At 47.6% G+C, this 22,778-nt stretch overlaps 1 protein-coding gene across 2 annotated transcripts in view; it reads left to right on the top strand.

The window, feature by feature from the left end:
* FZR1 (fizzy and cell division cycle 20 related 1) overlaps positions 1-22,778 on the top strand; it is a 144,019-nt gene that overhangs the window by 27,049 nt on the left and 94,192 nt on the right. Inside the window, exons 2-3 of one of the 2 annotated variants that reach the window (XM_033953978.1) lie at positions 9,765-9,909; positions 10,497-10,650. In XM_033953978.1, coding sequence (XP_033809869.1) covers positions 10,582-10,650 — 69 coding nt within the window. In that variant the 5' untranslated portion in view covers positions 9,765-9,909; positions 10,497-10,581. Of the gene's footprint in view, positions 1-9,764; positions 9,910-10,496; positions 10,748-22,778 lie in introns of those variants that run through there. The other variant, XM_033953979.1, reaches the window with a different exon arrangement.

The following is a 22,778-nucleotide window of genomic DNA, read 5'->3' as shown; positions in this document are numbered from 1 at the left end:
AGCTGGAGCCAATTCAGCACCTGGAGTACCTGGCTGTGCATGTAACAGGAGTGGAAAATGTGCAGAGTGACTTTCTCAGTCGGCAGACTCTCTGCCTGTGGAAATGGTCACCATCCCTCCAGTTATTCAACTCCATAGTTTGGCAGTGGGGGCATCCACAGATGGATCTGATGGCATCGGATGTAAACACTAAGGCCAATCGCTTTTACAGATGAAGATACGAGATCTGACAAGTTCGCAAACTTGCCTCCATGCGCTTACATTGACTGTACAAACAACTCAGTAAGGTTTCTTAACCTTGGTATATCAGTGTCTCACAGCTGTGTTCATTTTGACGTGTGGCAGTGTCTTGCTGAGTGGCATCCATTATTGTATGTGGTTTTTTTGTGCTGTCGCAAGAATGTCCTTTCAGTTTCATTGAGTGTCCTCTAGTCTTTGTAATTTTTGACAGCGTGAAAAATCAATGCACTTGTACCCATTCTACTCCACTCAGGATTTTGTAGACTTCAATCATATCTTCCCTCAACCTTCTCTTTTCCAAGCTGAAGAGCCCTAACCTTTTTAGTGTTTCCTCATACGAAATGAGTTCCATCCCTTTTATCATCTTGGTCACTCTTCTTCAAACCTTTTCTAGTGCTGCTATATCTTTCTTGAGATGAGACCAGAATTGAACGCAGTACTCCAGGTGAGGTCGCACCATGGAGCGATACAGAGGCATTATAATATCTTTAGTCTTGTTAACCATCCCTTTTTGAATAATTACTACTATCCTGTTTGCTTTTTTTGACCACTGCTACACATTGGGTAGAAGGTTTCATCATATTGTCTACAATGACACCCCCAAGGTGGACCCTAGTCAGGCGCAGAAAGGACAGGGCAGGAGTCTAGAATGTCTCACCTATCTACTGGAAAAGAGCTTACCAGGGTAAGTACATAATCTCTTTTTCCAGTGCAATAGGTGAGACATTCTAGACAAGTGGTACGTACAAAAGCAGTCCCAAAAAAGCCAGGGCGGACTGACTGCGCTTACGTTCAAGACTGAGGATTCCAAAGCAGAGTCCTGTCTTGCTGCTACATGCATTCTGCAAAACAGGGTGTATAGAGGACCACATTGTCTCTGTGCAAATCTCAGGGTAGACAGCTCTAGCTAAGGCCTATAAAAAAGCCACACATCTAGAAGAATGCACCTGGACGGAAACAGGAGACTGTTTCCCAGAAAGCATGTAGACTGATGAAAGGGCCTCGCAGATCCATCTGGAAATCAAGGTCTTAGTAGCAGGAGCTCTCCGCTGGACAGAATAAGTCAATCCAAACAAATGGTCAGAAAGATGAACTCATTTGAGTCCACCAAATAATGAAGCACACCAGGATCCTCAAACACAATCTTGAGTGTTTGAACCAGTAAGATGAGAAATAAGCACAAGTACTTTCTGATTAACATGGAAAGCCAAAACTATCTTCGACAGGAAGAAAGAAAACATGCGCAATGAAATCCCAATCTCCGAGATTCAGAGGAACGGTTCATAGCAAGGAAAAACCTGGAATAGGGGCAGACAGTTCACTGATGGTACAACGATCAGAAAAACCATCTAGAGTGTCAAGTCCAAGAGGGAAGCATCCCAAAAAGGCTCAAAGAAAGTCTTACATAGACTTTATAGCACAAGGGTGAGGTCCCAAAAAAGGAACAGTAGATAAATCGGTGGTCCAATGTGAAGAGCCCCTGTCAGAAATCTGGCAACGTTGGGGCCAAATTCCAAAGGCGAAGGATGATCCTGGGCATGAAAACGAGAGCCCAGTTTCTTGAACCTGAAGGTATGCTGCAGAGAGGCCTTGATCAAGACCAACCTGGAGCAAAGTCAGCACCACCGAAAGTGGATCTGAATACAGCTCTGCGTGGTCCTGAGTGCACAAATGCTGGAAGGCTCCCACGCCGTAATGTAAGCAGATGCAGCAGAAAACTACTTAGACATGAGCAGAGTGCTAAGGTCTAAAGCAGAAGAGCTCTTGCAGACTAAGGGTGCATACTCAAGAGCCAAGCTGGAAGAGCAAAACGACCCAAGTCTTCCACACACACCAGACCCTGCTTATGTAGACCAGGAGGGACGCATAACAGAAGGTCACTACTCTAGTGAAGTTGCAGCAGAGCTGTATACAATGGCCTGCGAGGCCAGTCTGGAGCCACCAGAATGACATGGCTTTTCGATCTGCCGAATGACTCGGCTTAGCATGGGCCAGGGAGGAAGGCATAAAGGAGGATTGCCTGAGGCCACAGCTGCACTAGAGCATAGAAACCCTCGCTTCTGAGCTCAGACCTTTAACTGAAGAATTAATCTGCTTGCATGTGCTTTGTCTTGGCCATGAGCGGGACTGAACCTAGCCCTGTACAAGGGCTCAGCACACCGCTGGGGCTAGCACCCATTCGCCATGTTGTTTACCTGGAAGGAAGGAATATCCCTGCTGGCACAGATTCAAATCGACAATATTCCCTTGGAAATGGTGCATAACACTAAACTCCTTGGGGTAATCTTAGATTAGAAACTATCGTACTGTGACCATATAAGTTCAATGGTAAGAAGCTGCTTTTATAAGCTCCACATGATAAGATCAATTGCAAAAGGTTTTAGAACCAGCAGCATTAAACACTTATTCATTCTCTCATTATCTCTAGACTGGATTACTGCAAATTTTTATATAAAAACATCACCCAGATTCATCTAAAATGTCTACAGTTAATCCAGAATACATCTATAAAACTCTTATACTCCAAAAAAATTCAGTCATGTGACACCTTTATTACAAAATGCTCACTGGCTGCCAATTTCACATCAGATCACATATAAAATAATCTTGCTTTGTTTTAAAACACAACAGTCAAACTTACTGACATTTCTTGATAAACTCCTTTCCATATATACCCATTAGGACCTTATGAACTGTAGATCAAAATTTGCTTGTAATCCCCTCCTTAAAAATAATACTCGAAGAAACAAAATTTTTACAACTTATGCTCCACAACAATAAGTTACCTTCCCGTCTCAGAGAAATCTTGATCGGTTTAAGAGCTCACTAAAATCCTTCTTATATAGAGACGCCTTTCAAACATAAAACCAAATAACTGATGTGTCTCTCCATAGAAACCTGAACTTCAGGAGGCTTCAGACACCTTTCCTATTGGCCCGTTTTGTACTACCATTATTTGTTTCTTTCCTATAATTATTGTATTTCAACCCTCGTCCCTATTGTATCAAGTTGGTATATTCTAGTACATGTATGTAATTTGTAATATTGTTTCCCATTTTAAATTGTACATCGCTTAGAAGTACTATAAGCGATATAATCAAATTTTAAATAAACCTGAAACCTGCCCGGAACCAAGGGCTGTCTGCTGAGGAAGTCAGCCTGAACAATGTCGACTCCCACCACTTGTGCTGCTAAGAGCACCAGAAGGCAGCTCTCTGCCAACAGAAAGAGAAGGAAGACTTCCTGAGCCAGATAATTGCTGCTGGCATTTCCATGGCAATTGACATAGGCTACTGCCATTGCATTGTCAGAGAAGACTCTGACCGCTTGGCTCACCAAAGTACTCTGCTTGTGCACTAGAGCCAGCTGAAGGCTCTGAGCTCCAACCGGTTGAGCAACTATTTCCACTGAGAGGACGTCCAATACCCCTGAATGGGACGCCGAGTGCAGCAGGTTCCACAGCCTCAAAGGCTGGCATATGTCTGCACCATGACTCGGGTGGTGATCTGAAGTGGTACGTTCTTGCATAGTGATTGTGGGAGAAGCCACCAATAAGGCTGGTTCGAGCCTCCAGAGTCGAGGGAAGACTGGTCTGTAATGATTTGAAAGGTAGCTGGAAAGCAATGACCACAAACGCTCACAGTCCAAGCAACAAAGTTCATGATCTTCAAGCCCTGATGTTAGGGACAGACTTGGATATTGTTGCTATCACAGAGACATGGTTCAGTGAATCCCTTGGATAGGATGCAAATATACTAGGCTATAATCTTTTTAGGAAAGCCAGAGATGGGCAAAAAGGTGGAGGAGTAGCTCTCTATGTAAAGATCAATATCCAAGCGACTGAAATGCAGGGGAACTGGGGAAAGGAAGAAGTGATATGGATCGTTCTGAAAAGAGAAGATTGATCTTCTATCTATGTGGTTGTCTACAACCTCCAGCTAAATCACAGCAAACTGATAAAGATCTAGTGGCAGATATACAAAAAGTTGGGAAAAAAAGGGGAGGTACTGTTGAGTGACTTCAACCTGCTGGATGTAGATTGGAAAGTTCCATCAGCAGAGTCAGAAAGAAGTAGAGAAATTGCGGATGCCTTTCAAGGGGCTCTGCTCGGACCAGTGGAGACAGAACCCACAAGGGAAAAAGTGATACTGGAACTGGTTCTCACAAATGGGGGGAGAGTGTCTCTAATGTCTGAGTGGGTGCCCACCTGGGAAGTAGCAATCATCAAACGGTTTGGTTTGATGTAAAAGCTAAAGTAGAGGGTGGCCACACAAAGCTCAAAAGTCCTGCATTTCAAAAATGTGAACATTAAGAAAAATGGGAGGAGTACCTGAAGAAAGAGCTGATAGGATAGGAAGACATAAGAAGTGGAAAAAACAGTGGTCCAAGTCCATGTAAGGAAAATAGACAAAAACAAGAGAAAATGGAAACCAATATGGTTCTCTAAACTAGTGGCAGAGAAAATAAAGGCAAAAGAGCTGGCATTCCTGAAAAAAATAAAAAAATAAAAATCAAGAGGAGAAGTAAGAAAAGACTACCAGATGAATTAAAGGAATGACTAGCAAAAGAGGGGAGACAAAATTTTTTTCAGGTATATTAGTGAAAGGAGGAAAACAAAAAATGGAATTGTGAAACTGAAAGAAGCAATGGACCACTATGTTAAGATTGATGAGGAAAAAGCAAATGTGCTAAACAAGTACTTCTGTTCTGTATTCATGGAAGAAAACCCTGAAGAAGGACCACAATTGGCTGGCAAAGTTACACATGAGAAGGGAGTGGATACCACACCATGGAGGAAAGTGTTTATGAATCGGGGGCGGTTGTCGGCCTTCCTGGCGGAATGGGAGACTGTCACATCCGACTGCTGGGTCTTGGAGATACTCCATGACAGCTCAAATTGGAGTTTCTCTGTCCTCTCTCCAAGTACTTTCTAGATTCCCCTGCTGGCTGCCCCTAGAAGGCGCTTCAGGTGCAGGCCACAGTCCGCAGACTGTTGGATCTTGCGGCAATCGAGCCTGAGCCAGAGGGTGACTTGGGCTCTGGGAGATACTCGATATACTTCATCTTTCCAGAGAAAGGCTCTGAAGATTGGAGACCGTTCCTGGATCTCAAAGCAGCAAATGCTGCACTAAAGGTGCCCCACTTCTGCACGGAGACGGTTCGTTCCATCATTGCTTCAGTGGCATCGGGGGAGTTTCTGGCCTCCCTGGATCTCACGGAAGTGTATATTCATATCCCCATTTTTCCAGCGCACAGGAAGTTTCTGTGGTTCTCACGTCCTGAAGCAGCATTTTCAGTTTGCTGCTCTTCCATTCAGATTGGCGAATGCGCCCAAGACCTTCACCAAGGTAATGGTGGTAGTGGCAGCGCATCTCCACTCTCTGGGTGTCCTGGTCTATCCATATCTTGGCTATTGGCAGATCAGAGCTCCCTCTCGGGCCGAGAGGATCCAGGTGGTTCAGCAGGTAGTTCGCTTGCTGCAGCGTCTGGGCTGGGTGATCAACCTTCAGAAGAGTCACTTCAGGATTTGGAGTACCTGGAGGTCTGCTTTCACACGGGCCAATACAAAGTGTTTCTTCCCATATCCCGTCAAGAGAAGATTTTGAAAGTCATCACAGATTTTATGGCCACTCAGACCCCAACAGCCTGGCAGTATCTCCAGGCCCTGGGGCTCATGGTGGCATTGATCGATGTAGTTTCATGGGCCAGAACTAGACTGCATCTGTTGTCCTGATGGAATCCACAGCGGGACCCATTATTTGCCCTCCTGCCTTGGATGACGGCGGTGCGCAGCAGCATGGCGTGGTGGCTGTGTCCCCGGTTGCTGGCCAAGGGCCTTCTGCTCCAGATTGGTGGGTGACTCTGTCAACAGATGCGAGTCTCTCCATCTGGAGGACAGTCTGTATGTCTGTTCTGGTGCAGGGCCGGTGGGTGCCCTCTGAGCACAAGTGGTTGATCAATCACCTGGACCTTAAGATGATTCGTCTGGTTCTCTTGCATTTCCAGGATCATCTCCATCATCGATCTGTCCGAGTGTTCTTGGACAAGGCCACGGCGGTGGCTTACGTCAAATGGGAGGGGGGCACGAGGAGTCCCTCCCTGAGTGTGGAGGCTCGGTTGCTCTTTTACTGGGCGGAAAGACATCTGGTAGCGCTGTCCGCGGCTCACGTGGCAGGCGTGGACAACGTTCAGGCAGACTCTCATTCATCAAACACTGAACCCCCAGAAGAGTGGTCTTTCTCTCAGGGAGCGTTCGAGTGCATTGTACATCGAAGGGGGTACCAGTTTTCAACCTCATGGCGACCACCGCGAACAAGAAGGTTGATCGGTTTTACAGTCATCGAGAGGCCAGCAGCAACAGTCTGGGATTTAAGAGAGGATTGGACATTTTCCTGCTGGAAAAGGGAATAGAAGGGTATAAATAGAGGATTACTGCTCAGGTCCTGGACCTGTTGGGCCGCCGCGTGAGCGGACTGCTGGGCAAGATGGACCTCAGGTCTGACCCAGCAGAGGCATTGCTTATGTTCTTATGTCTGGACGCTCTGGTGCAGTCCTGGCCACAGGAGGGTTTTCTTTACGGCTTCCCTCCGTGGCCCATGATAGGATGTCTGTTGCATCACATAGCAGAGCACGGGGGGGCTGGTGATCTTGGTGGCTCCCGATTGGCCAAGGTCGCAATGGTACACCGTCCTGGTGCAGGGCCAGGGGCTGTAGTTGCCCTGTCACCCTTTTCTACTCACAGAGGGGCCAATCGCTCTGCAGGACTTGAATCGCTGTGGTCTTATTGCAAGGCTCTTAAGCGTACAGCCTTGACGGCTCAGAGATGTTTTACTGCGGTGCCATTCTTTGTTGCTTCACAGCAAATGGAAGTCCACAGTGGCGACCTATGCTAAAGCTTGGCGATGCTACTAGGCCTGGTGCACCAGCTGTCAGGAGGATTCTCCTTCTTTCTCGGTTCCTTGGGTGCTGGAGTTTCTGCAGGATGGCCTGAAAAAGGGCCTTGCAATGACTTCCCTACGAGTTCAGATTGCAGGTCTGTCCTGCCTGGGCACTATTGCCTCGAGGGAATTTTTGGCGGTTTATCCAGACGTGGTCCGTTTTCTACAGGCACAGTTCGTCTGAGGCCTCCTTTGCACTTCCCTTGCTGACGTGGAATCTGAATCTGGTTCTCCATTCCCTGGCTCTCCCTCCTTATGAGCTTATGGAGCAGGCATCTTTGGTGGACCTCACTATCATGTCAGTATTCATTGTGGCTGTTACGTCAGCTCAGAGAGTTTTGGGATCCTTTCTTGCATATTACAGATGCCGCAGTGCTCTTATGTACGGTCCATTCCTTCCAAAAATGGTTTCTGTCTTCCATGTGAATCAGGAAGTTCAACTTCCGGTGTTTGCTGCTTCTGGTTTAAAGGACCGGGTGCGGCAGTCCCTGGAGGTGCGCAAGCTTTTGCTGCAGTATTTGGAGGTCACCAATGAGTTTTGTGTCTCAGATCACCTGTTTGTCCTGGTGAGTCCTGCCTGCAAGGGCAAGCCTGCCTCTAAGACTACTATTTCAAGATGGATTCGAGCAACCATTTCTGCAGCTTATGTAGTGGCAGTAAAGAACCACCCCCCCCTTCGGGCTGTGGGTTCATTTTACCATAGGGGTTTCCTCTTCCTGGGATGAGTCTTCAGCAGTGTCTCCAGATGAGATTTGCAGGGCTGCTACGTGGTATCCTTACACACCTTCACCAAGTTTTACAGGCTTGATGTGGCAGCCAAGCAGGATGCCGCTTTTGGTGCCTCGGTGTTGGCAGCGAGCTCATCAGTCCCACTATGATGGTTATCTCTGGTCATGCAAATGATCGTCTCTAGTTTTTCTCCTGTTTGACATAGTGTGAGACTAAAGGATAGCTTATCACGTTTAGTTTATTCAGATGTACTATATAAATTACCCTTGATATAACCCCAACTATAGTGACAGAACTGAGCTTTGCATTGGCTGAGCAATGACCTTGACTTCTACATTCACAAATGTTAAGAAATGTGTTTTTGTGTTGGATTATTGAAAGGATAGAGGCACCATTTTGTTGTTTTTCTGTTTCAGAAATCCAAAGTAGTGATTCACCACACAATTAAAAGTATTGATTCTTGTCATCCTAGACAAAAACCTATCCTTAGAAAACAACACAGACCTCATTGTCAGGAAATGTTTCATGGTACTTTGGAAACTCCGTACCATAAAAAAATTCTTCAATGACACCTCCTTCCGCCTACTAGTACAATCCTCCATTCTCAGCATTCTGGACTACTGCAACATTATCTATCTGAGCGCCACAAAGAAAACCACCAGGAGACTAAAAACAATCCAAAACACCGCCATTCGCCTCATCTATGGCCTGAAGAAATGGGAACACATCACCCCATACTACAACCAACTTCACTGGCTGCAATTCGAAGCCAGAGTTCTTTTCAAATTCGCATGCATATGCTACAAATCGATAAATGGTCTTTCGCCAAGATACATCACTCCCCACTTAAATCTTCACTGCACCAACAAGAAATCCCGCAGAATTCAGCTGTTCGCATTCCCTTCGCCAAAGCTTTGTCAACTCAAAAGATTCCTAGATAAAACCCTCGCCTTCCAAGCAGCCAAGATGAACCCATGGCTATCCCAAATGATACTCGAGGCCCCCACCTACCTCGACTTCAGAAAATCACTCAAAACCTACCTTTTCAGCAAACAAGACCCTTAACCGACCCTTCAGATAATCTCAGGGCCCCCTACCCAACTCTTCTCCTTCACGATAGCTCCTATCTCCCCCTGCTTCTCCTACCCACTTCCTTCCTCATCCACCAAGTCTGACCAAATCCGTTTTAAATCCGATAAATTTGTTGTAATTAATTCTGCCCTCTTCATCTACGAAGTTGGCTAACTTGTTGTAAATTTCCCTTTTCATCTGCCAAGTTTTGGCTACAATTGCTGTTAATCCGATAAATTTGTTGTAAATCTACAAGTCTATGCGGATCCTAATCTAATTTAATGTAAACCGCCTAGAACTCGCTGGGTATGGCGGTATATAAGAATAAAAATTATTATTATTTATTATATTTAATTTTCTAAGTCTAGATATGTGTTCTTCAATGAATTAATGTCAGGTGACTGATGATGTCACTGGACAATGACTCTGCTATTGTTTGATGTCAGCTTTAGAAAGAATCCATCATGAGTTTTGCATTCTGTGTAGCAGGAATGTGTAAAAATAATACATGTAACCAGTTAACTGAGCATACATGATCTGAAGGCCCTGTGGGTTGGAGAAACAGAGGCTATTCGAACTGTATTTTATGGAGTTTCTTACTGGAGGAAAAAAACGTAGTATCATATAAACATTACCTGTGTACTTGTGCCTGTGAATCCAAGTCTGATTTGTCCCTCTCATCCCACCAGCTGTCTACGTCTAATTCAGAGTCTGTCTTTATATTGCGAGTATTGCTTGGTAACTGACATCTCTGTCTGTATATTATGTATGTGCATTTGTTCATAGAATTTCTGCGAATTTCTGCGTATTTCCTACTATTTGCTGCATTCGTATTGAAGATTTTGAACGCAGAAGATACAGAACACATTAAACTAGAGCTTGGTGACCATACAAACAGCTGCTGATAACACTGGCCAAATCAGCATTTGTGGTAGGCATTGATTTTATCTCGCATTTATTTCCTAGTTAAGCCAAATAAAACTCAATAACTTGGCCATGTTGGATAAAAAGGGTGCCTGTTTGTAGGCTAAACATTGGTCACTTGATTTCTTTTGTGTGTGTGTGTGTGTGTGTTATTAGATTGAGACATTTGGGCTTGATGATATAAATGTAGAAAAGAATGCTCAAAGCTAGAGATTAGATCCATCAACTCAATAGACCAATAGAAATATGGGTTGGATTTAAATCTTTCAATTGATTTAAATTTGATTATGTATTATCCTTTAAGTGAGTTAGGCAATATGACTGAGAAAACTTGACATAAAACGTTGGATGAAGCCATTAGTCAAATGTAGCATCCTGTCTTTTTTAATAGAGGGGGATCACTTGAAAGTACTCAGTAGATACTTATGGAAAAATCACTTCCCTGGGAGTGACCAACAGGGAGTAATAAGAGATGGTGATCAGCAGATTGATTCAAACTCTGTATGTCTGTTCTCTCATTCCAAACATTATTTTCTACATGATTTTGGATGGTCAGTGTTTTACCCTTTTATTTAATGTTTGTTCTTATTGTAGCCGACTGATTTGTGCCATCAGGGTTCATGCCTAGAAGAATCTGAGAGGGGCAGATTCCCCCTCCGGCCAGCCACATCTTTCTGCCATGGACCAGGATTATGAGAGGCGCCTCTTGCGGCAGATCAACATCCAGAATGAAAACACAATGCCTTGTGTAGGTGGAAAAGCTCTCTTCTATAACTATGATGACTACAGTACTGTGTGTGTACACTTAAGACATGACAGGAGAAGTTCACTGATAGCTTGGCAAGGTACAGAGGGACCATTTTCAGACTCTTGTCTTAAAGTGAGCAAGATTTTTTTTTTTTTCTATGTTGCTCATTTCGGAAGCGGCAGTTGTCATTTATACTGTACCTAAATGACAAGGTTTACAGTATCTTGTACCTAACAAAGAGATTTTGGATTTAGCTCATGCCTTTTTCATTAGGTCAGGGCAAGTTAGATTCAGGTATAGTTGATATTTTCCTATCCTTGGAGGGCTTATAACTTAGGTTTGCACCTGAGGCAATAACAGGATAAATGGCTTGCCCGTGATTACCGTATTTTCACGCATATAATGTGCGCATTATACACGATTTTACAAACCGTGCATAACCATGCGCGTTATACGTGTGAGCGCGTTGTACAAATTTTTTTTTTTCATTCTGATCCGGCATTCCCCCTGTGAACCGGCATCCTCCCCACCCCCGCTCGTGTCACCCCCCTCCCCCGCGATCCTACATCCCCCCCAGCACCGCAAAGAAACTCTTACCCGATTGGGCATCAGCACCAATGCACAGGATGTGCCAGTGCCAGTGCCCGAAGATCCTCCCTCGTTGGGTTGGGCTGGGCGGTGCGAGAGAGATCCTCCTTCTTCCTGTGCAGGGCTGGACTAGGCTTTGAGCATTTGCGCATGCTCAAAGCCTTCTGGTCTCGCTCTCTCCGAGATAATCTCGATCCTACATCCCCCCCAGCACCGCAAAGACAACTCTTACCCAATTGGGCACTGGCACATCCTGTGCATTGGTGCCGGTGCCCAATCGGGTAAGAGTTGTCTTTGCGGTGCTGGGGGGTATGTAGGATCGCGGGGGAGGGGGGTGACACGAGCGGGGGGGGAGGATGCCAGTTTGCAGAGGGAATGCCGGAGCCCAGCCCAGCCCAACTTGGGAGGATCTTCGGGCACTGGCACATCCTGTGCTTTGGTGCTGGTGCCGGTGCCCAATCGGGTAAGAGTTGTCTTTGCGGTGCTGGGGGGAATGTAGGATCGTGGGGGGGGGAGGATGCCGGTTTGCAGGGGGAATGCTGGAGCCCAGCCAAGCCCAACGAGGGAGGATCTTCGGGCACTGGCACATCCTGTGCATTGGTGCTGGTGCCGGTGCCCAATCGGGTAAGAGTTGTCTTTGCGGTGTTGGGGAGGATGTAGGATTGCGGGGGAGGGGGGGTGACGCGAGAGGGGGGGAAGTATGCCGGTTCGGAGTAGGCGGGAGGTGGTTTTAGCATGCGCGGTATACGCGTGTGCGCGCTATATTAAAATTTTATTACATAAATTTCTGTTCCCCGTGCGCTATACCCGTGTGCGCGTTTTACACGGGTGCGCGGTATATGAGTGAAAATACGGTACTACTAATACTAATCATTTCTATAGCGCCACTAGACATACACAGCGCTGTACATGAAAACGCATTACAAGGAGCAATAGTGGTATTTAAACCCTGGCTTCCCTGTATTTCAGCCAAGTGCTTTAACTAATGTATTAGGATATTCCTCCATTCACTCAATTTTGTTAAAATGCTCAGCCATTGCTTGGTTTAAGAAAAAGGTGTTCTGATTTTCTGAGTGTGTGAAACCTGAATCCATCAGGATCTGGTCTTTAGGAAAGGGAATATGTGACCACCAAAATTCAGGGATAACTTTTCTAATTAGGACATTTGAATCGGTAAAAGATCTGCGTAGCTATAAAATTAATAAATATTTGACACTTAAATATTATAAATATTATTTCTGTGTTGCCTGGTAGACCAGTATAGTTTTTACGAATGGGAATATACCTCACTGTGGTCAAGCAGGTGGAGACTTAGATCAAAAACTTGTATATTAAGTGAGACTCCTCCTTCTCCTTCAGTCTTTCTCAGTCTTCAGCAGTGTGGTAAGACTAATTCGGCTCTCCCTCTTAGGGCTGTTGGAATTTTGTTAGGGCTCCTGGGTCCCTCCTTTGTGCCGGACGGAGCTTGGATGGGTCCTGTTTGAGGATCTATCTGACCTCGGGGATATTAAACCTGGTGATGGGTCCATCCCCCCCATTTCTCCCCCTCCCCGTGTTTTTGTAGTGGTGCCTCAGTCGGCAGCCTGGATCCCGTGGTTGATTAGGCTTCCAGCTTTGAGAGCTGTGTAGTCTGTTATGATTGGGAAAAAAAAAAATCCTGAGGCTGTGCCGGTCTAAAGGGCTCATTTTCCTTTAAAAGTGCTGTTTTTTAGTGTCTTTTCTCAACTAACCGGTACTTTTTTGCAGCTAGGAGCGGTTTTCAGCACAATGAGCACTTTGAAAGGGAAAAAGTGCTCCAGACGCGAGGTACTCATGGCCGGTCTGTGCAAGTGTTGTGCAGGCTGGAGGGGTGGGGGATCCTCGTTGGTATCGTGTTGACTTTGGATTGTGGGGAAGCCCGGGCTTCCCCCAACGCCCACGGTCAGGGTACAAAGGATTCTCTTACCGCCGGTGCAGCTGAGGGATTCCCTTACCGCGTCGGTCGGCTCCTCAGCCTTAGCGGCAGGAAAAGCCCAGGCTTTTCAGATGCGGCAGGCCTCTGGAGCTCCGATTTTGGCAGTTTCAGATCCAATTTCAGCAGGAACCTCCTCCTTCATCTCAGTGTCCTCAGGTGACCTTCCCCCTGTATTGGAGATGCAGAGGCAAGGTGTTGATGGGTCCCCTGCTGTGGCAGGGAGTCCCTTGGGGCCGCCTGGGGTTTCCCCCCTGAATTTATGTTGCCATTTTGTAAAGCTTATGTGCTGGCGACTGGAGGTTCCGTGTCCAATTCAGGGGGAGGGGGGTTGCCCTTAACGTCTTCTACGATTTGGCCCCAGACAGCGGGGTTTTGCCCCCCCCTACTCCTCTCTCGTCCAAGCGGTTGAGGGTCTCTTGGGATGAGGATTTTTGTCAGGAGGAGCAAGATGTGATTGAGGACCTGGATCTTTGGGGAGATTTCCAGGAACCTCTTGAGGGGGCTGGATTCTGCCAGCGGTGGGTTCGAGCGCCCACCTGCTGGCGAAGATGCGTCTGTGGTGTGCATTTTTCAGCGGGACAATTTCCATGAGCTAATTCTTCAGGTCTCTTCTGTGTTAAAATTTGAAGACACCGTGTCGGAGCCCCCGCGTACAGTGGACCCCTTGCTTAGGGGGATTCGCTTTTCTTACCACTCTTTTGCTATGCACAGTGGCAGGTGCCAGAAGCGCCTTTTCATTTTTCGTTCTCCATGGTCCACCTATACCCCATTCCTGAAGGGGATAGGGACACTAAAGTCGCCGACAGTAGACGTGGTGGTCTCTCCCATCTTGAAGTAGCATATGATGCCTGTGGAAGGCGATGCTGCATTGAAGGACCCTGAGGAGCGTAAGTTGGAGTCCCTCCTTAAACAGTTTTTTTAAAAATAAATTTAATAATTATAATATCAAATGATACAAAGAAAAAAAGTTTCTTACCCAAAATTTTAACAATATTTATACAACACAAAAATTCCTTTCCAAGCCCTCAACTATGGGGAGACATGCTCATTTTCAACTAACAAAAATAAAGAAAACTAAGAATTGGTTCTTGATTCATATGAATCTTGGACCATTCCATATTATTTGGGACTCTTACATCCTTCAAATTTTCTCAGTAATGAATCATTTTAAAGCAAAAGAAAAAATTCATTTCTGTTCTCAATCTCAAGCTATTAGAAATTGTTGCAATTGAATAGGATCCCCAAAATACATATTCAATGTCTTGTAATTTAATAAGACATTTACATGGAAATTTTAGGTAAAAAAATGCCTCTAGTGCTAAGACTCTTGTTCTTAATTTCAGAAATTCTTTCCTTCTTAGTTGCGTAGCTCTTGAAACATCAGGAAAAATTCTAACCAAATCTCCACAAAATTTTGTCAACCTATTTTTAAAGTAAAGTTTCATTATTAGCATTTTATCTATCTCACTCATCATGTTATTACCATGGTGGACCTACTCTGGATCACATCCTGAGTATCTTCCAAAAACTCTGTCAGATTTATTTCATTTGTTACCAGGTGGTCCACCTCCTGGTTGGATTGTATTTTCTTTTGCGGAATATAATAACAATTATTTATTGGGAAATTTTCCGCATTGGGTAATCCCAGTATTTCTTTGAAAAATTTCAGAAGATAATAAATGAGTCACTGGGAAATTAACCAAGCGGAGATTCCTCGCTCTATGCATATTTTCCAACATTTCCATTTTTGAATGTAGCGACGTAGAATCCTTAACAGCAGATACTGAGACAGCTTGCAGTGTATTACTTTGAGTTTCAACCACACTTAATCTTTTATCCAAACAACTTAAGTTAGAATCCACATTCTCAAACTTTTGAGACACAGAATGTGAATAATCCAATGTTTGTTTCACTGATTCTCTGAGGAACCCTTCAACTCTAGAAATACCTAACCACAAATCTTTAAGGGTAATATCTTGTTATCCCAGGACAAGCAGGCACTAGTGGGTGATGTCATCCGACAGAGCCCCGATATGGACGTCTCACAAGCATACTTGCTTGCAGAAACTCAGAAGTTTCGAGATGCCCACACTGCGCATGCGCCAGTGCCTTCCCGCCCGATGGTCCGGGCGTGTCTCCTCAGTTCTTTTCTTTCCGTGGAGCTGAGAAGTTCTACTTCAATTCTGCGCTGATTGAATTCCCGTTCTTTTGCCTTCTATTGCCGCGGTTTTGAGTTATTTTACTCTTTATCGTGTGTTTTATTTTCTTTGGTTTCTTTTAAAAAAAAAAAATTCTTTCGGCGATTCGACCGGGTCAGCCGCGTGGCTCAGGCCCCGCTCCTTCGATCTTGCGGCGGAGCTTTTTCGGCCTATGTCCAAAGCAACATAGTAACATAGTAGATGACGTAAGATAAAGACCCGAATGGTCCATCCAGTCTGCCCAACCTGATTCAATTTAAATTTTTTTTTTTTTTTTTTCTTCTTAGCTATTTCTGGGCGAGAATCCAAAGCTTTACCCGGTACTGTGCTTGGGTTCCAACTGCCGAAATCTCTGTTAAGACTTACTCCAGCCCATCTACACCCTCCCAGCCATTGAAGCCCTCCCCTGCCCATCCTCCTCCAAACGGCCATACATAGACGCAGACCGTACAAGTCTGCCCAGTAACTGGCCTAGTTCAATCTTTAATATTATTTTCTGATTCTAAATTAGAATTTAGAATTCTAATTATTGGTTTTAAAAAGTGTAGCAAGTGCCAGCGCGCGATTTCGTTGACGGACCCGCATCGACGCTGCTTGCAGTGTCTTGGTCCAGAACATTTCCCGAAATCGTGCCGGCCTTGTTCCACTCTCACAGCGCGTGCGTTTAAGCGTCGCTGTTTTTTGTGGGAGTCGATGTTCAAGATGGAAGCTGCTAAGGAACCCTCAGCTTCGACTTCGGCTGGCGCTTCGCCTGCATCTGCAAAGCCCTCCACCACTCCTGCTACACCGGGTCTCCTGAAGCCGGCTTCCTTTTTTCCGGTTTCGACCCCGCCTTCTGCTCCGGTGCCTTCCTCCGTCTCCTCGGATCAGGTACTGCCTCCTCCCATTCCACCAGTGGTTCTCAAAGTGCCGAAGACTTCCAAGCAAAAGCACTCGACCACGAAGGAGCGCGAAGACCGTTCAGGAGGTCCCACTTTAGGTGCGGCTCCCTCTTTGTCGGCTTCGTTGCAGTCCCTTTTGGAGGCTCAGTTTGTCGAGCTCATGACCACCATGGGACCCAAGTTGATTGCCACGATCCAGGGTGACCTGCCGGTCCGAATCCGGGGGGCGGACCGCCCCCCCCTCCTCCTCGCCGGTCACTCTCGCTCCTTGGCGAGGAGGAGCGGCGATTGGCGGCCGGTCCCTCGAGGCGGGCCTCTTTCAGTGACATGCCCCCTTTAGAGCCCATTACGCCTCCAGACGAAGAGGTGTGGCATCCCTCTTCGGGTAATCGAAGCCCTGGGCATCGCAAATCACAGGAAGAGTTCTTCCGCACTCCTTATCAAGCTTGGACTGCATCTCGGGAAGCGTCGAATCTCCCGCTTCTGCGTTCTACAGCCTCAAGTCCCATATACTCGTTAGAGACGTCTGGGGACCATTCTAAACATCGCCGCTCTAGATCCCCCTCCCGGCACCGAGAGGGGCATCGGTCCAGGCATTCTTCGCGGCACTCCTCCAGGCACTCTACAGTATCGCCGCAGAAGAAGCTGCCGCGTATGGGGTATTCCTCGTCGGATGTGTCTCCTCCGCCTGGTCCGGAGTTCAAGGATCCCTGTGTCTCTTATTCACCCTGTCGATCACAGGTCTCTGTGGATCCCGAGGCCTCAACTTCGTCCAGTCCATCTCGTAGGCCTGTGCTGGCGGACCAGTTATCCTTTACATCTTTCCTCCGGCAGATGGCGGATGACCTGGACATTACCTTGGATTCCGGTTCTCGGTACTCCAAGGAATACCTCGACACCATGCATTTGCCTCATCCTCCTGCTGAGTCTCTTCGTCTGCCTCTGCACAAGCTCCTCGACCAAACATTCATGAGATGTTTTGAAACGCCGTACTCTATTCCTGCTGTTCCTGGCAAGTTGGATGCCCGGTACCGCACGGTTCATCACAAGGGGTTCGAGGGCTCTCAACTCTCTCACCAATCCCTGCTGGTCGAATCCTCCTTCAAGAGGTCTCATCCGTCCCAGGTGTATGCCTCGGTACCTCCGGGTCGCGAGGGCAGGACCATGGATAAGTTTGGGAGGCGGATATACCAGAACTCGATGATGGCTTCCAGAGTTCTCAATTATACTTTTCATTTTGCCACTTATTTGGAGTTCTTCCTGCCTGTGCTTCGGAAGTTCACACCCTACATTGAGTCTCAGGCTCGCTTCGAATTCGAGGAAGTAGTTGCCTCGCTGTCCCAGCTACGTCTACAGTTAATGCAATCCTCCTACGATGCCTTCGAGCTTTAGGTACGGGCTGCCGCCTGTTCCGTGGCTATGCGTTGATTGGCATGGCTTCGGACCATTGACATGGTCCCGAACCTTCAGGACAGGCTTGCTAATGTTCCTTGTGCAGGGGCAGATTTATTTGACGAGTCCATCGAGACCGTCATGAAGAAACTATCTGACCATGAGAAATCCTTTCAGTCCATTCTTCAACCCAAGCCTAAGCCGACTCAGACTCGTCCTTCTCGGCCGCCTTTGATCTATCAACGGCGTTATACACCAAGGCAGGCTCCGGCTGCGAGACAACCAGCGAAGAGGCAGCCTCCACAGAAGGCTCAACAAAAGCCTCAGCCTTCTACTGTCCCCAAGGCTCCTCAGCCTTTTTGACTCTCTCTTAGAGAGCATAACCAACCTCGTTCTGCCATCCCCTGTTTTTCCCATCGAGGGTCGCCTCCATCATTTTTACCATCGATGGGAGGCTATCACTACCGACCTCTGGGTCCTTACCATCATCAGGGAAGGGTACTCTCTTCAGTTCCATTGGGTCCCCCCGGACCACCCTTCAAGAGAGTATCCTTCCAACTTGACCCAGACCGCCCTTCTTCAGGAAGCTCAGGCTTTGCTCCGGCTTCGGGCCGTCGAGCCGGTCCCTGTGGACCAACTCAACCAGGGGTTTTACTCCCGATACTTCCTTGTTCCGAAGAAGACTGGCGATCTGCGTCCGATTCTGGACCTCAGGGTCCTCAACAAGTTCCTGGTCAAGGAGAGATTTCGCATGCTGACCCTTGCTTCTCTCTACCCCCTCCTCGAGCAGAACGACTGGTTATGCTCTCTGGATCTCAAGGAGGCCTACACTCACATTCCCATTCATCCGGCCTCTCGCAAGTTCCTCAGATTTCGGGTGGGACATCTCCATCTGCAGTATCGAGTGCTTCCTTTCGGCCTGTCCTCGTCTCCCAGAGTCTTCACAAAGTGTCTGGTGGTAGTGGCCGCTGCACTCCGGAACCAGGGTCTTCAGGTATTTCCCTACCTCGACGACTGGCTTATCAAGGCCCCCTCGGCTCCGGGGGTCATCTCGGCGACCCTGTCCATGATTCGGTTCCTGCAGAGTTTGAGCTTCGAGATCAACTTCCCCAAATCTCATCTACAGCCTACCCAGTCTCTCCCCTTCATCGGGGCGGTTCTGGATACCATTCAGCTCAGAGCATTCCTTCCTCCTCAGCACCTGGATGCTCTTCTTCACCTCTGCCAGTCAGTGTCTTCTCGCCAGTCCATCTCAGCGAGACACATGATGGTTCTCCTGGGCCACATGGCCTCTACAGTTCATGTGACTCCTTTTGCCAGACTTTACCTCAGAATTCCTCAGTGGACCCTGGCTTCTCAATGGACACAGGTGTCAGATCCCTTGACTCGTCACATCATTGTCACTCCTGCTCTTCAGCAGTCTCTACTTTGGTGGATGACCGCTTCGAATCTCTCCAGAGGTTTGCTGTTTCACACTCCTCCCCACCAAAAGGTTCTCACAACAGATTCCTCGACCTATGCATGGGGGGCTCATCTGGATGGGCTTCGCACTCAGGGATTCTGGACCAGTGCGGACCGCCTCCATCAAATCAATCTTCTAGAGCTCAGAGCCATCTTCAATGCTCTTCAGGCCTTTCAACATCTGCTTCACGACATGGTGGTCCTCATTCGCACAGACAATCAGGTTGCCATGTATTATGTCAACAAGCAGGGGGGCACGGGCTCGGCCTCCCTCTGCGAGGAAGCTCTCAGAGTCTGGGATTGGGCGATTCGCCACAACGCCTTCCTCAAAGCTGTCTACATTCAGGGGAAGGACAATGTCTTGGCGGACAACTTAAGTCGTCTCCTCCAGCCTCACGAATGGACCCTCCATTCCAAACCCCTTCATCAGATCTTTCTCTGTGGGGGACGCCTCAGATAGACCTCTTTGCGGCTCCCCACAACTTCAAACTGCCTCAATTCTGCTCCAGGATCTACACTCCTCATCGTCTCGAGGCAGATGCCTTTCTGCTGGATTGGGGGAATCGTTTTCTGTATGCGTTTCCTCCATTTCCACTCATTCAAAAGACTCTAGTCAAATTGAAATCCGACCATGCCACCATGATTCTGATAGCTCCTCGGTGGCCCAGGCAGCCTTGGTTCTCCCTTCTACTTCAACTCAGCAGCAGGGAGCCGTTCCTTCTTTCAGTGTTTCCTTCACTGCTTACTCAGCATCAGAGATCTCTACTTCATCCCAACCTGCAGTCTCTCCACCTGACAGCTTGGTTCCTCTCAACGTAACTCCTCACCAGTTTTCCCAGGCGGTGAGGGATGTATTGGGGGCTTCCCGGAAGCCTGATACTCGACAATGCTACTCCCAAAAGTTGACTAGATTTTCTTCCTGGTGTGTTTCTAATCGTAAGGAGCCTTAGCGAGCCTCCCTGTCTTCTGTATTGGACTATCTTCTCCACCTTTCTCAGTCTGGACTCAAGTCTACATCTATACGAGTCCACCTGAGTGCTATTGCGGCTTTCCATCAGCCTCTGCAAGGGAAACCTCTATCTGCTCATCCTGTGGTTTCCAGATTTATGAAGGGACTTTTCCATGTCAATCCTCCTCTCAAACCTCCTCCAGTGGTTTGGGATCTCAATGTTGTCCTTTCTCAACTTATGAAACCTCCCTTTGAGCCTCTCAACAAGGCTCCGCTGAAGTTTCTCACTTGGAAAGTGGTTTTTCTGGTTGTCCTCACTTCTGCTCGCAGGGTCAGTGAGCTTCAGGCCTTAGTGGCGGATCCGCCTTTCACAGTATTCCATCATAACAAGGTGGTCCTTTGCACTCATCCGAAATTCCTGCCTAAAGTGGTCACTGAATTTAATCTCAACCAATCCATAGTTCTTCCGTGTTTTTTCCAAAGCCTCATTCTCATCCTGGAGAATCAGCTCTTCACACTCTGGACTGTAAACGTGCTTTGGCTTTCTACCTGGATCGCACCAAGCCACACAGAACTGTTCCTCAACTTTTCGTCTCCTTTGATCCGAACAAGTTGGGACGACCTGTCTCGAAGCGGACCATCTCAAACTGGATGGCGGCTTGCATCTCTTTCTGCTATGCCCAGGCTGGATTACCCCTTCCCTGTAAGGTCACAGCCCATAAGGTCAGAGCAATGGCGGCCTCTGTAGCCTTCCTCAGATTGACACCGATTGAGGAGATTTGTAAGGCTGCCACTTGGTCCTCGGTTCATACATTCACCTCTCATTATTGTCTGGATACTTTCTCCAGACGGGATGGACAGTTTGGCCAAACAGTATTACAAAATTTATTCTCCTAAGTTGCCAACTCCCACCATCCCATTGAGGTTAGCTTGGAGGTCACCCACTAGTGAGAATACCTGCCTGCTTGTCCTGGGATAAAGCAATGTTACTTACCGTAACAGTTGTTATCCAGGGACAGCAGGCAGCTATTCTCACGTCCCACCCACCTCCCCTAGGTTGGCTTCTCTGCTAGCTACCTGAACTGAGGAGACACGCCCGGACCATCGGGCGGGAAGGCACTGGCGCATGCGCGGTGCGGGCATCTCAAAACTTCTGAGTTTCTGCAAGCAAGTATGCTTGTGAGACGTCCTTATTGGGGCTCTGTCGGATGACATCACCCACTAGTGAGAATAGCTGCCTGCTGTCCCTGGATAACAACTGTTACGGTAAGTAACATTGTTTTTTTCCACTGCTAGTGGTTGATCCTCTACTACACCTGAAAATTAAAGTGGTTTAGGTATTTCAGTAAAGGTTAATTTACTTATCTGAATAGAAGATACTACTAATTCAGTAGAAATAGTGGGGGTAATATTCCCGCTACCACCAGATACTGGATGAAGGGGGGGTGTCCTTTCGAGGGGGCTCAACGATGCTCCCGATATGGGAGAATTCATATCAAGTAAAGGTTGTGATGAAATATCTGTGGAAAATGTCAAATGTCTATCCATAGGACCAGAAACTGCAGGTGTTGAGCTCTTAGGTTTAATTTTCCTTTTGCCCATAATAACAGATTAAAGTTATACGACCTGAACTCCCGCTCCCCGGCTCCTTCGGCCACGCCCTGCGGCCGCACAGCTTCGGCCGCAACCGCGGCAGCAGTGTCTAATTTAAGCAATTTCACAGCCAGGAGAGACGGACCCAATGACGTCAAGGGTCCGTCTTCCACAGTGTCTGCCCGATTCCACCTCCGGGCCCTGCTGCTGCTGCAGGAAACACGGGGCATCATTTCAGAATCTCCTCCTGTGTCCCAGTCACACAAGGTAAAACAGCTCCCAAAACTCCGCGGCAGCGGTGTCTAATTTAAGCAATTTCACAGCCAGGAGAGACGGACCCGATGACGTCAAGGGTCCGTCTTCCACAGTGCCTACCCGATTCCACCTCCGGGCCCTGCCGCTGCTGCAGGAAACACGGGGCAGCGTTTTAGAGTCTCCTCCTGCGTCCCAGTCAGACAAGGTAAAACAGCTCCCCCTTAAACAGAGTTTTGATGTGACAGCTCTGGCGGTCCAGCCGGCAATGTGTGGCGGGCTGGTGGCTCGGGCGTGTTTTCGCTGGGCCAAGCGTACTCTTGACTGTGAGTCTGATGATTGGGAATTAGTAAGGCAGGAAGTTGTCAAAATTGAGTTGGGTGGTTCTTATCTTTCAGATGCCATGTATGACCTCTTGCGAGCTTCTGCCAAGTCTTTCGCTTTTGGAGTGGCAGCATGCCATACCTTGTGGCTTTGCGCTTGGTTGGCGGATACGGCGTCCAAAGCTAAGTTGACAAAGTTTCCCTTTAAGGGGTCTTTCTTGTTTGGTGAGGACTTGGACAAGTTGATTCAGACATTAACTGATTCTAAAGTGCCTCGTTTACCTGAAGGTAGGCCTAGGCCGTTGGCCCCTGGGGGGGGGAGGGGGGTGCTGCTCGTGGGTGTGATTTCCGCCCTGGTCAAGGGGCTACTTCTTTCAGTCCTCTGGGCTTTCCAGAGGCCGGTTCTTCCAGCGCATGCAGTCCTTTTGAGGAGCCCGCCGGGGTGCGGATAGTGCCCCTGCTTGGTTCCCTGCAGCCCGTCCTGCCGGCACCCGCCTTGATTCCGGTGGGCACCCTACTGTTCAACTTTTATCCAAT

The sequence above is a fragment of the Geotrypetes seraphini genome, chromosome 8 (assembly GCF_902459505.1).
Source record: "Geotrypetes seraphini chromosome 8, aGeoSer1.1, whole genome shotgun sequence".
Classification (NCBI taxonomy): Eukaryota; Metazoa; Chordata; class Amphibia; order Gymnophiona; family Dermophiidae; genus Geotrypetes; species Geotrypetes seraphini.
This window is presented reverse-complemented; position numbering and strand designations above follow the sequence as displayed.